The sequence below is a fragment of the Vombatus ursinus genome, unplaced genomic scaffold, assembly GCF_900497805.2.
Source record: "Vombatus ursinus unplaced genomic scaffold, bare-nosed wombat genome assembly UNPS02014807.1, whole genome shotgun sequence".
Taxonomy (NCBI): Eukaryota; Metazoa; Chordata; class Mammalia; order Diprotodontia; family Vombatidae; genus Vombatus; species Vombatus ursinus.
In genome coordinates this window covers 61680104-61693888 of record NW_020954585.1, presented here as the reverse complement: position 1 = coordinate 61693888, position 13785 = coordinate 61680104, and the positions used below count along the sequence as shown (strand labels likewise).

General features: G+C 38.2%; 1 protein-coding gene across 1 annotated transcript in view; it reads right to left on the bottom strand.

Moving 5' to 3' along the window:
• LOC114052192 (dynein heavy chain 3, axonemal-like) overlaps positions 1–13785 on the bottom strand; it is a 176229-nt gene that overhangs the window by 93988 nt on the left and 68456 nt on the right. The window contains exons 21-24 of the mRNA XM_027874669.1: positions 11206–11322; positions 3237–3416; positions 2582–2718; positions 1446–1647 (exon numbers count right to left, since the gene is read on the bottom strand). Coding sequence (XP_027730470.1) covers positions 1446–1647; positions 2582–2718; positions 3237–3416; positions 11206–11322 — 636 coding nt within the window. The remainder of the gene's footprint in view (positions 1–1445; positions 1648–2581; positions 2719–3236; positions 3417–11205; positions 11323–13785) is intronic.

Below are 13785 nucleotides of genomic sequence, written 5' to 3'. Positions count from 1 at the left end.
ATACAAACAATCATCCCTAGCACCTGGCTTTTGCCAGGTCTGCTTTATTGCCTAGTTTAGTGCCCAAGAAGAGCAAACAAGAGACAGGAAAAGAGAAAACTGCCAGAGATGCTGTTGGCCTATTGCAGAACCAAAACTTTGTACTTCAGCTATTTAGAATCAGCCAAGAATTCGAGTGTCTCCTCCTCTCTCCACACCCCCAACTTCCCAGTTTCAGTGTAATAGGCTGTAGAGTAGGGAGAGATTGGGGCAGGGAGGTTCGAGGAACTGAGATGATAGGATTAGTCACTTGGTCCTCTAATCATAAAGAATTGAAATTCCTCCCCAAATTTGGGATCTGGCCTGGGAGTTTGGAGAAAAAAAAATTTTTTTATAACAGCCTTATACTTAAGGACCCAGACTTTCCCAGTTTTTTCATGAGTCTGTCCTACTTCCAACCTATATTACAGACAAAAAATAAAATAAAAATCCTTGGTGACTGGCATTTTCTCCTGTTGTCTCCATACCTGGAATGCTTTCTCTCCTCATCTCTGCCTCCTGGCTTCCCTAGCTTCCTTCAAGTGCCAGCTAAAATCCTATCTTCGAGCAGAACCAGGAGAACGTTGTACATAGTAACAGCCACATTATGTGATGACTAACTTTGATAGACTTATCTCTTCTTAGCAATGCAAGGATCTAAGACAACTCCAAAAGACTCAAGATGGAAAATGCTATCCACATCCAGAAAAAGAACAATGGCGTCTGAATAGCATATTCTTTGTTCTCTTTTTTTTTTGTTTGTTTCTTCTTTCTCGCGGTTTCTCCCTTTAATTCTAATTCTTCTTTACAACATGACTATTATGAAAATAAGTTTAATATGAATTTGTATGTTGAGCCTGTATCAATTTACATTCAGTCTTGGGGTAGGGGAGGGGAGAGATGGGGAGAAAATTTGGAACTCAAAATCTCATGGAAATGAATGTTCAAAACTAAAAATAAATAAATTTATTATTAAAAATAAAAATCAATAAAAATAAAAATAAAGGGAAAAAATAAAAATGAAAAAAATCCTATCTTCTCTTAATTCTAGTGCCTTCCCTCTGTTAATTATTTCGTATTTATTCTGTATATAGTTTATTGTTTATATTTGCTTGTTGTCTCCCCCATTAGATATAAGCTCCTTAAGGGCAGGGACTGTCTTTTGCCTCTTTTTGTATACCCAGGGCTTAGCAAAGTGCTTGACTTATAGTACATATAACACAAATGTACAAATAGTACATTTATATAATACACAAATATAACACGAATAGTACAAAAACACACTTTTTTTTTGACTGACTGGCTCCTTCTCAATTACTATTGACTCCTCACATGTGGCTCTTGACAATTATTATGAAAGTGCAACTGTTTAGAAGCTCTTTTCCTTCCTCCTATAGCCTGATGAAGGGAGAAGGGGAAAATGTTACCTTGGCTTGAACTGGGTAGATTTTGTCAACGAAAGGAACTATTTCCTTCTCTGAGCTGATCATGCCCAAAATTTCCAGTTCTTCATTAAATTGAAGTCTTGCAATTCCCTCAAAGCACTTCTTTAAATGTGGCTGGACTCGGAGGGGATCCTTTGTTTCTGACAAGATCTCTAGCAGCTCATCATTTGATAGGAAAAAGAATCTGTTACCAAAGAGAAAGATGGAAAATGAAATTTCCCTTCAGGGTCAGGAGTTCCACAGAAATTCTACTCCCCAAACAAGGGGTGTTATCTTAGGAATATAGTGGCAACCTAGGTTTCCTCACTCCTTCTCTTTGCCAATGTTAGATGGGAATAAAATGTGGACATGGCATTGGCCAAAATGGTATCCATGAGTAATGGGGTTGGGGTGCTTGTTGTGGATTGAGAGATGACTGTAAGGAAGGTGAAAGAGAAAGGACTTTCTCTTCCAGTATACATCCCAGCAAGTTTATGGACATTCTAATAACTGAACAATGTTGAGAAACAATATAGTTAAATACTCATTTGAACAGAGATGAGCTTACCATCTTATAAAATGGCCAACAAGGCTGCCTGATTTGTCTTTTCAGTTCTGCAAGAGCCTATAATGTAGCCTTAAAGCTGCTCATGGGAGAGTTGTCCAATGGCCACAGTGATCATGGAGGGACCAAATTTTCCCATCTCCAAGTAAAGATGAGAAAAGTTACCCTCTATAGGTTTATACCCCCCAACTTCTAAATCATGTATTGAATCATCAGGTGTAATGTAATTACAGTAATAATTAAAGAAGAATAGTGGATAGAGAGCTAGCTTCAGAGTCAGTAAGACCTTAGTTCAAGTTCTCACCTCAGATATATGCTTGGGGTATGACCCTGGGAAAGTCATTTAACTTCTCAGTGTCCCAAGCAAGTCCCTAAGACCCTAAGTTTCAGAGCATATGGCAACATATTCAACAAGTGTGTGTTCTGTAGACTATAAAGGGGACTGAGAAAATGAGTATGAATGTTGCAGTATAAACCCTCCTCTCTCCTGGAAATTATGATTCAAAGGTAGTGACCTCTTTACTAATAGGGAATTGGAGCATGGGCTTCATAGAGGCTGGACAGCATGGTGTACCTGGAGAAAAACAATCTTTTCTTCTCCAAATAATCATTCAATCCCTTCTGGATGTCTTCCAACAGAAGGTTGGCTTCTCTGAGTTTATCCAACATCTGTGGCTGTTCTGTGGCTACAAGCACTCTGGCATCTTTCACCTAGAGAGAAGGGCCCAAAAAGTAAGATTGAATATCAAAGAAATACCATTTCCCATACTAACTCAAAGTTACCATAACTGTTCAGTATCTTTAGTTTCCAAAGCTGTCCAGGAAGTCTCAGTATCTGGGTCCAAATGGCCAGTTACCTGGAGGAATTTATTCCAGCTGTTGAACAGAGGTCTTCCAATCCAGAATAGAACTTCCCAGATAATTTATCTTGCAGCAAACTGAGCAGGTAAACTCCCTCAGGGCTAATCCCATACATGTACATACCCAATTTAAGAAAGACTAATTTTTAAGAATGTTTATACTTGATAAAACATTGATTGGGGGTGGGGGGAGGGGGGAGGGAGAGTTTTTCACATTAGAAAAGGATTTACCACAAATTCTTGCCCAAGTTTTTCTTGTCCAAACTTCTCTAATACATTTATAAAACTGGATTTACAGAAATTCAGTCAACCTACAACGTTCCAGGGACAAATTGCTATTAACAAACCTGAGGACGGGCAAGTGCTTACCGCCTGGATCATAATGCCCTTCCAATAACGATCGACAATTCCAAATTTCCTTCCCTCTTCTGGCATTTGTGCTACGATGTCCTCAGAACTGAAAATAGGCTCCAGGTACAACCACGTGGCCTGGCACTTCAACCAGGCATCTAAAATGCCCTGCATTTGGATCAGTTTCTCTTCCCATTTCTGTGAATACAACAATAGCCATTCTGAGCCATGCACCCAGAAGAAGACCAAACAAATCTCCAGGAAATTACCATGCCCAGATATGATGCTATACCAGGAAACATACGTAAAAAAAACCAAACAGACACATTTTTCTTTTGGTGCATTTAAAGCTGTTTCCCCATCCCCTATGTTGTCTCTCTACAGGGGTAAGCATCCAGAAGCCTGAATTCCCTATCTTCATGAAACTGGAAGGGACCTCAGAGATTATCCGGTCCAACCCTTTCATTTTATAGATGATAATTAACCACTCACATTTCTAGCACTTAGAAGGAAATTGAGTTTGAGAGATTCAGTGACTTCCCTAAAGTTACCTCACTAGTAAATGAAAGAGCCAGGATTCGAATGCAAATTTCTCCTAACTTCAAATCCTTCACTCCTTCTAATACATTATAGTGCCTTTCAGATGAGGGAATTGAAGTAACTCACTCAGAAGCAACTCACCCAAGATCACATGGGTATTACATGACAGAATTGAGATCTGAACTCAGATTGACTTCTTCTTCTCCTAACTTTGAAAGTTCAAACTCACTAAAATTTTAATTTGCCTCAAAGTGCTTATTATAATACTCCATATCAAGTATACAAGGCTTAGATTTTATGCTAGACTTTTTAAGGGGTCTTTGCCCTTTCCCCTTCTGAATTTTTAAGAATATATTTTAATGGAATGGATTATTTTAGAACAGATCGTGTAGGTCCTTACAACTTTGATGAACTTTCCATGAATGTGCTGGTACTGATAACATGAACTTGTGAGAGAAAGCATGGCACAAGTAGATAGGAGGCAGGTCTTAACGGTTGGGGAGACCTGGGTTTATGTCCTTTTTCTGATACATACACACTGTATGAGCCTATGCAGGTCACAACTTCTTAGTGACCCCATGAAAACTCCTGTAAGGCTGTAAGTTACAGAAGTGTAGGAGTCCCCTAAACAGATAGACTTGGTTTGACCCAATAGTAATGACAATTATTCATAATCTTTTAGCTAACATTTATATAGCACTTATTACGTGCCATTTGTTGTTATTCAGTCATTTCAGTCATATCCAATTCTTTGTGACCCCATTTGGGGTTTTCTTGGCAAAGTTACTGGAGTGGTTTGCCATTTCCTTCTTCAGCTCATTTTATAGATGAAGAAAGTGAGGCAAGCAGGGTTAAGTGAATTGCCCAGGGTCATACAGCTAGTAAGTGTCTGAGGTGGCAGATTTGAACTCAGGAAAGATTAGTCTTTCTTGTTTCAGTCCTGGCACTCTATCCACGGTTCCACCTAACTGCCCCTACTATATGCTGAGCACTTTACAAATATTATCTCATTTGGTCCTCACAACAAACCTGGGAATTAGGTACTGTTACTATCATCCCCATTTTACATTGAGGAAACAGAGGCAAACAGAGGTTAAGTGACTTGCCCAAGGTCATACAGCTATTAAGTATCTGAGGCCAGATTTAAGCGTGGGTCTGCCTGACAACAGGCCTGGTGCTCTATCCACTGTGCCACCTAACTGCCTCAGTTAGCACTTTTCAGTTTACAAAATGCCATGAGGTACGTAGTACAAATGTTACACTATTTTGTAAAAGAGAAAAGTAAGTGATTTACCCTGGCAAATCACAGAGCCAGGAATTGAATATAGCTTTTTCAGGCCCCTGAGATCACAGGATCACAGATTTAGAGCTGGAAGTCATCTATCTAACCCTCTTATTTTATCAGTAAGGAAACTGAGACCCAGAAAAATTAAGTGACTTGTTCAAGGTAAGGAATGGCAAAACTTGGATTGAAACTCAGGTCCCCTAACTCTGAATCCAGCAATCTTTCCACAGCATTTTTATTTCCATTGCATTAATAGTTCTATGCTACTATGGTGTAAGATTTATAGCCTGGCCCCCAGCTCTGCCGGAGCATATCAAATTAACTAATATTTACCCAATATTCCCTATGGAAACAAATTGCATTGATTAAAATATCTGTGTAGGTGTGGCTTTAATGCTATTTCTGGTATTACTATTTTTGTGGAAACATAAACATACAAAAACAAAATCTAACAACAGAAAAAACAAGTCTGTCCTAAACAGTGAAATTTCCTTATTAAAAAAAAAAAAAAGAAGAAAGAAACGATCAAGGGTCAATACTGTTTCTTTCCAACTCATTGGTCACTGAGGTTTGCCAGGCATAGGTAGGCAGTTTCTGCCCACCCCCTCCTCCCCCTGCCTTTGGTCTGTGTCTTCAACAGTACAGGGAGCTCTTGGGATGGCATTTAAAGAGTAGTGCCAATGATTGTGAAGTCTTGGGCAAGAAACTGAAGACCGTAGGGCACAGGTTATTTTCCTCACTGTTACCAAATGAAAGCAAAGGAAGAAGAAGAAAAAAATGTACTCTGGGAAAATTAACAGCTGGCTAAGAAGATGGTATCTGTGAATGAGATTTGGGCTTCTGAACCATGGCTTAAAATATAGGGGTGAGAAATATACTTAACAAAGGTTAGTGAGAATATTAGTGAGAATGCTGGGTGTCTTGCAAATTTAAGTAAAAGGGCTTTAAACTAAAAAGAGTGGGACAGAGACCACCTATGTATATTTTTCCAAGTTAGATACTATAGAGAATAGCTACAAAGAAGGAAAAATAGCAGCTGAGCTATATAGAAGTTCACATCTAGGGTAGTGAAAGAACTGGCAGATATGACCCATTGAGCCCCTACCAGAGACAAAGCCTCTGAAAGAGCTAGCAGTAAAATCCACAGCTTCAAATATCTATACACAAATATTGGATTTAGATTACAAACAAGAGAAATGTGAGGTTCTAGCACAAGGGGGTAAATTTGATTTCATAGGTATCACTGAGACTTGGTGGGAAGAAACTCATGGACCCCGGCTCTAGGTACATATGTCTGAACCAAAAGAAACAGAAGAAGTAAAAAAGGGAGAGGGGGTAGCCTAAAGAAAGAAGAAAGGAAGGAAGGAAGAAAGGAAGGAAGAAAGGAAGGAAACAAGCATTTGTTAAGTGCCTACTATGTACTGTGCTAAGTTCTCTATAAATAGAATCTCATTGGATCCTCACAACAAAGCTGGTAATTATCACCCCATTTTATAGTTGAGAAAATTGAGGCAAAGAGGCTAAGTGACTTGCCCAGGGTCACGTAGCTAGTAAGTGTCTGAGGTCACATCTGAACTCAGTTTTCCTGAGTCTAGGTCTAGCACCCAGCTGTTTCTATTAAGAAGGTATACTTATTATATGAGGAAATCCACATAATTTCCTATAGCTGAAGCATGAAGGAAAGCATTTCGGTAAAAGGATAAAAAGATGTGATTCTTGTCTTGAGAGTATACTATAGACCATAGAAAGAGGAAATAGATAGGAGTTTGGGAAATAGGTCACAAGCCTGGTACAGAGGTGTGGTATAGTTGTGAAGGGGGACTTCAATTATCTAGATATCTGCAGGAGCTCTCTCCTCTTGCCTCAGTGATCATTTCATCCTCCAAAAGGTATGAGAACCAAGAAGGAAATTCTATTAAGGATCTCTTACTAACAGAGAGGAATTAGTTGCAGGTGTGGAAATGATGAGACCTGAAATGGGAGTAGGGAGGAATGGCCACTCTCTCCTAGAGTTTGTAAAAGGAGAAAATTTCCAGGCATAGTCTGATATGTATTCAAGATTTTTTTCAGAAAGCAGAATTCAGGGGAAGAATAGGCAGTACCCCCTGGACTAAAATGCTTCAGAAGAAGTCAGCTGAGGAATTTGCTCAAGAATAAAATTTTGAAGACAAAAATGGAAACAATTCCAATAAGGAAGGGGAAAAGGGATTTGTCAATCAGTCCAAAAACATTTATTAAGTGTCTACTATGTGCCAGGCACTGTGCTAAGTGCTAGGGATACAAAAAAAAAAGGCAAAAAACAGTCCCTTCCCTCAAGGAGCTTGCAGTCTAATGGAGGAGACAACATGCAAACAATGGACAGACCAACCAAATTAGATTTAAAGAAAAATTATGGAAGCTAGATACATAACTAAGCATAAAAATAATAGTGTGGCATAGTTCTGCAAAAATAATGTCAGGAGTACTAATGCTGGGAATGAACTGAGGCTATTGAAGGAATCTAAGAACAAGAAAAAGTTTGGTTTGTTTTTTTTTTAAGTTCATTGGGAGAAAAAGGAAGAGGAAAGAAGGAATAGGACCTTTGCTCTGGGGTGGATGGGATGACAACTGACAACAGAAAGAAGGCAGAGCTGCTCATTACTAATTTTGCTTCTGTTTCCTCTGCCAAGGAGAAAGACAGTTGCACTGAAAATGACTCAACAGCAATGACTAACAGGGACTTGATATTCAATATAAGTATGGAGATAGAAAGAGATCAGCTAGTTGCCTTTGATAAGTAGCCAAGCCCATGTAAACCACATCTAGGGTAGCGAAAGAACTAGCAGATATGACCCACTGAGCCCCTATCGGTAATACTATAAAGGTCATGGAAAATAGGAAAGGAACTACAAGATTGGAAAGGGGGTGGAGGTGTGAAGAAAACAAGTCTGCAAATTATAGACTTGACTTTGATTCCAGGAAAAATTCCAGAACAGATCTATAAAGAGATGATTGGCAAATGATGAGAAAAGGAATCAGGGATTACAGAGTCAGCCCAGCTTCATTGATAATAGGACATGGCAGACCTACTTTATTTTCATTTTTTTGATTACTAAACTAGCAGATGAAGGGAAGGCTGCAGATACAGTTTACTCTAGATTTTAGCAAAGCTTTTTAAAGTGTCTCATACTATTCCTTTGGAGAAAATGAAGAGATGTGGACTAGATTATACATTTAGATGGCTTCAGAATTGGTTGGATGAATGGATTCTAAGAGTAGTTGTTAAGGGTTCCATATTAATGTGGCAGGAGGTCTCCACTGAAGTACCCCAGGGGTCTGAACTTGTTCAGACCCTGTTCTGCTCAACATTTTTATCAATGGCTCAGATAAAGACATAGAAAGTATATTCATCATATTTGTAGATGACACTTAGCTGGGAACCTGGATAGTGTTCTATCCAGGATAATGAAGCTAGAATCCAAAAGGATCTTGACAGGCTAAATTCAATGAGATAAAATTTACTGTGGATAAATGTAAACTCTTAGGGTTGGTTACACAAAATCAACTCCCCAATGACAAGATAAGAGAGGCAATGATTAGACAGCAATGGCTGTGTAAATATCTGGGGGTTTTCATATACTTCAAGATCCATGTGAGTCAGCAGTATCACATGGCAACCAAAAAATTTTAGGCTTCATTAAAAAGAGCACAGCTTCCAGGAATAGGGAAGTGATAGTCCCACTGAAACTTGCCCTCATAAAACTCCTCCTTCACATTCAGTTCTGGGCATCAGAGTTTTGAAGAACATTGGTAATCTGGAGAATGTCCTAAGAAAGGGAAACCTAGATGGCCAAGGGCCTCAGATTCATGCTATATGATAATCAGTTGGAGGAACTAAAGATTTTTAGCCTAAAGAAGAGAAAACTGGGGGAGTGATGACAATGGGGAAGTGGGGTATGACAGTTGTCTTCAAGTATTCTTGAAGGGTTATCTGGAGGAGGTTATCTGGTTATCTGGAGGGAAAAGGCTTAGACTTCTTTTGTTCTTTTTGGCTCCAGAGGGCTGAGACAGAAATGGATGAAAGCGATCAAGAGGAAAATTTCAACTCAAGATCAGGAAAAATTTCCTGTGGAGATTTCCTTCTGTGTAGGTTAGACTTGAGGGCCCAGAGGTCTCTTCCAACTCCCAAATTATGTGATACTGTGGAAATTCCCTATAGAGATGCAGCTTAGCAATTCATCTGTAACTTAAATTTAAGAGAGTTTCTTGAGGCCTTGTTAGGTTAAATGACTTTGACACAGTCACCAAACTAGTATGAGTCAAAGGCAAGACTTGAACCTTGATCCTTAGGACTTCAAGACCAAGGGTAGGATCAAATGAAATAATCTGTATAATTTTGTTGTTCAGTCATGTCTAACTCTTCATGACCCCATTTAGGGTTTTCTTGGCAAAGATACTAAATTGGCATGTTATTTCCTTTTCCAGCTCATTTTACAGATGAGGAAACTGAGGCAAACAGGGGTAAGTGACTTGCCCAGGGTCACACAGCTAGTAAGTGTCTTAAGGCCACATTTGAACTCAGTAAGATGAGTCTTCCTGATTCCAGGCCTGATGCTCTATCCACTGCGCCATCTAGTTGTGGTGCAGTGTAAAGTGCTTTGCAAACCTAAATAGATAAAATTAAAAACCTTAAAAAAAAAAACCTTAATAGATAAAAGTTATTCATGGGAGGGAGCAACATTGTGATTTCCCCCTATAAATACAGATCTACAACTGTTCTACAACTGATGCTAGCCTTAGAGAGTTGCCTGGGGATACTGAGATCTTAAGTAACTCAACAATGATCCCACAGTTATGTGTAAGAGGCAAGACTTAAAGTCCTCAAGTCTTCTTGACTTATACCATACTACTTATTTATGACTACTTTCAAGTTTCCCCCTAAAGACAAGCAGAGACTTTGGTCAGGAGTGGATGAGCCTCCACACCACTACCTTCCCTTCTGTGTGCACATGTATGTACTTTATGCCTTGGTTTTGGGGAAAGAAAAGGAGAGGATGGAAAGGGACACCATGTCCTACTTTCCAATAGTTTTGGGGAGGTCTTGGACCATCATACTAGTTTACATAGTGCCTGACACATAGTAGGCACTTAATAAATGTTTAATGATTGATTGTATGATGGGAATTTTTTTCTTTCCTTTTATTAATTTTTATCATTCAGGACTCAGGACTATTCCTCCTGCAACTTTTGGTTAACAGAAAGCCTATTTTCTGTTAATATTAACCTCACTTGACTCATGGAATAATTGTTTTAAGAGAAGACTTTTGACATTCCAGAGATAAGGAACCACATGAGAGGAAGAATGGAATACAGCACCCTTTTTTTTTTTAAGGCAATTGGGGTTAAGTGACTTGCCCAGGGTCACACAGCTAGTAAGTGTCAGGTGTTTGGTCTGAGACCGGATTTGAACTCAGGTCCTTCTGACTTCAGGGCTGGTGCTCTATCCACTGCGTCACCTAGCTGCCCCGGAATACAGCATCTTTAAAGCCTCCCCAAAAAGATTTTATTTGTGGAAAAATTTCTCTGACTCCAAGTCTTTGTGACAAATCTCTTTTTCTCAATTGGCCTACTGTAACTTTTTGAAAATGTAGCCTGGTAATGTAGGATTTTACAAACTCAATGTTTAATCTGGAACCTTACTTAGTTTTCCTATAGAGTCTATTTAACTAGATTTGTTTCCTTAGGGGATTTATTCTATGTTTTTTTTTCAACTTTTATGACGTTGAAGGAAACATGGAATTATGAATCTGTCTTTTTTTTTAACTTTTATAGCCTAAAAAATGTACAAGATTACAACAAGTAAAAGAATTATCTTTCTGCCATGATTTTGTCTATAAAAAGCCTCTTTAGAATTGTAATCTCTGTGCTTAAGCATAATAAAATCTAGATTTTTACCTCTATAATTTCTGTGTTGTGGTAGATTTATTTAGGAGCAGTAACTACTACAAGAATTCAAAAAGGAGATTATTCCTCCCACAATGATTGGTTAGCTTGCTGACTACTTTTCACAGGAAACCATAATTCTTAGAAGAGATAGAGAGTAGGAGGATAGTTCAACCTTTTGTACCTTGAAGGAAGAACTCAGAATACTTAAAAAAAAAAATCCAACCTACATCCTCTTACCTGAGCTTCAGTTTCTATGGGTTTGATGAAAGGTGACCCACACATGGTCTGTGTCTTTATCACATGATCATCAAGTATTAGCTGAATGTCATCAATTGAACACAGGATATTCATGTCCTGCAAATACAGAGATTCTAATTAAGAATATCGCAAGAACAAAATGTTCAATATAGTCATTCTTTTTAATAATAACAACAATAACAATGTTGAAAGTGGATTTGGGGGAGAACTTGATGGACTCCATTTTGTGTTATATTTGCTGTTATCATGTAAATTACTGGTATTTCCCTTCCCCTAATCACTTTAAGGTTTCAAAAGAAAACTCATAGGATTTTGAATAGTTCCCAGGAACTCTCTCATTTTTCTTAATCCTATCTAGTAAGACACACAGGCACACACCCACTCACAAAGGCTGAGTAGGAGCTTAACAAATGCAAACAATTGACTGATAAAGAAGATAGTTTTTCAAAATCTTATAAAAGTGAATGTTGAAAACTATCTTTACATGTAATTGGAAAAAATAAAATACTATTAAATGGGAAAAAAAGAAGTTTTCTGGTGTACAAAAATTTAAGCATGCTTGTTCTTTTGCTAAAAATGTACCTTTTCCCTACCTAGATGTCCTATCTGGTCTTACCCAAAACTCTCTGAGTCATGTAGCTCAGGAGCAGAGATTAAATATATGTCATCCGTGGAATTGTGAGACACACCCATCTTTCACCTACTGATGGGGTATGTCACTCTTGAGTGGATAAATAAACTGCAGTATGCCTGGCTCTCTGTAACCTGCACTGGCTTTATTCATACAGTGGCTAGCAAAGACTGAAAATTTTTGCAAAAATAATGATAGCTAACATTTATATAGTACTTACTATGTGCTATGCACTGTGCTTAGCACTTTATAATTATTATCTCATTTGTCCCTCACAACAACCCTGCAAGGTAGGTGTTATTATTATTCCATTTTACAAATGAGAAAACTGAGCCAGACAGAGATTAGGAAGTATCCAAGGTAGAATTTGAACTGAGATCTTCCTGACTGGGCTTGGTGCTTTATCCACAGCATCACTAGCTGATAAGAAGTACTCTGGCCCTGTTTCTGTATCAGTTAGGATAGGAACAATTTCTGTTGCATATAATCAGTATGTCCAGGTATAATGGAATTTTTATTCTCCTAGAAAATAGATTTTAAGTGATTAATTCTTCCACTCCTACCCCCACTATGATCGTAGCATAAATATGTGCACAGAGGTCACAGCTAATCCAATGAGATAATGCATTTGAAAGCACTTGGAAAAATATAAGTGCTATAAAAATATAAGGGATTATCACTATTATTAATCTTCTGTTCTAGTGGTCAACAAATGTGAATTTATTTTATTTTATTTTTTCAAATGTGAATTTTAAAAGATGAGTATGTAGACACACAGGAACATCCCTAGTTAGTTGGGAAGCCAGGAAAAATCAAGTATTCTCCCCACCCTCCTTTCCTTCTAATACTTGTATACAGGTAAAATCAACTCAATTAAATTCCACAAACATTTATTCAGCACTTGCCATGCATTGAGTACTTTAGATAGGCATTAGGGAGACACACAGACCAAAAAAAAAAAAAAAGACATTGCCTTCAGAAAACTTCCATTCTACTAAAAAAGTTAAAATGAAGATCAAAGGTACTTTTAAAGTAGAAAACTTGGCACAAAAAATGCAAAACCATGCCATTTGGGGGTATTTTTGAAGAGAAGGGGAGAATTTTCCATCCCTGTCTTTCTCACTCCTCCCCTACAACTTTGTCTTGGAAAGGGTGGAAAATTCAGAGTGCATGCACACACAAACATAAATATATGAACCTCAGTCTAAATGAAGTTCCCCAAGGGTGATAACCAGTCCTCATCTGCCACAAACTAGTGATGACCGGGAATGTCCAGAATATAATATATTTACCTTTAAATGAGACAATGATGGTAGCTAATATTTATTTAAATAATGCCTCCTATGTGCCAGGCACTGTGCTAAGTAATTTACAAATGTTATGAGATGGATCCTGGATAAATCTAAGTACCAGAGGATTATAGATTTTAGATATGTCAATCTGGATATAGAACAGAGCTGGATTAGAAGAAATCTAGTCCAACTACTCATTTTATAGGTGAATGACTTGCCCAAGGTCATACAATTATCAAGTAGCAGAGCCAGGATTAGAACTCAGGTCCACTGACTCTACATCTAGAGCTCTTTCTGCTATATGTACCTGTAGTCTCCCTTGATAGCTCCCCTGAGAAAATGTTGAGGTCCTTCAGTGTAGGAATTTTTTTTTCAGCTTTGTTTTTTATAATCCTTGGAACCTAGAACAGCGCCTGGCACATAGTAGGTGGGTACCTGATAGATACTTATTGATCAATTGATTGTACCATGCTTCCTCTGGCTCCCTATATCCACTAAGTTTCTTGTTCTTTCCCTGCAGACCTTCAGCTTTAGCAATTCACTCCTTATATCTAGTAAGTACTCGTTTTTTTTCTACAAACCTTCAGGTTTTTAGCAACTCACCCCTTGAAGTAGATGGTCAGAATATGAAATAAG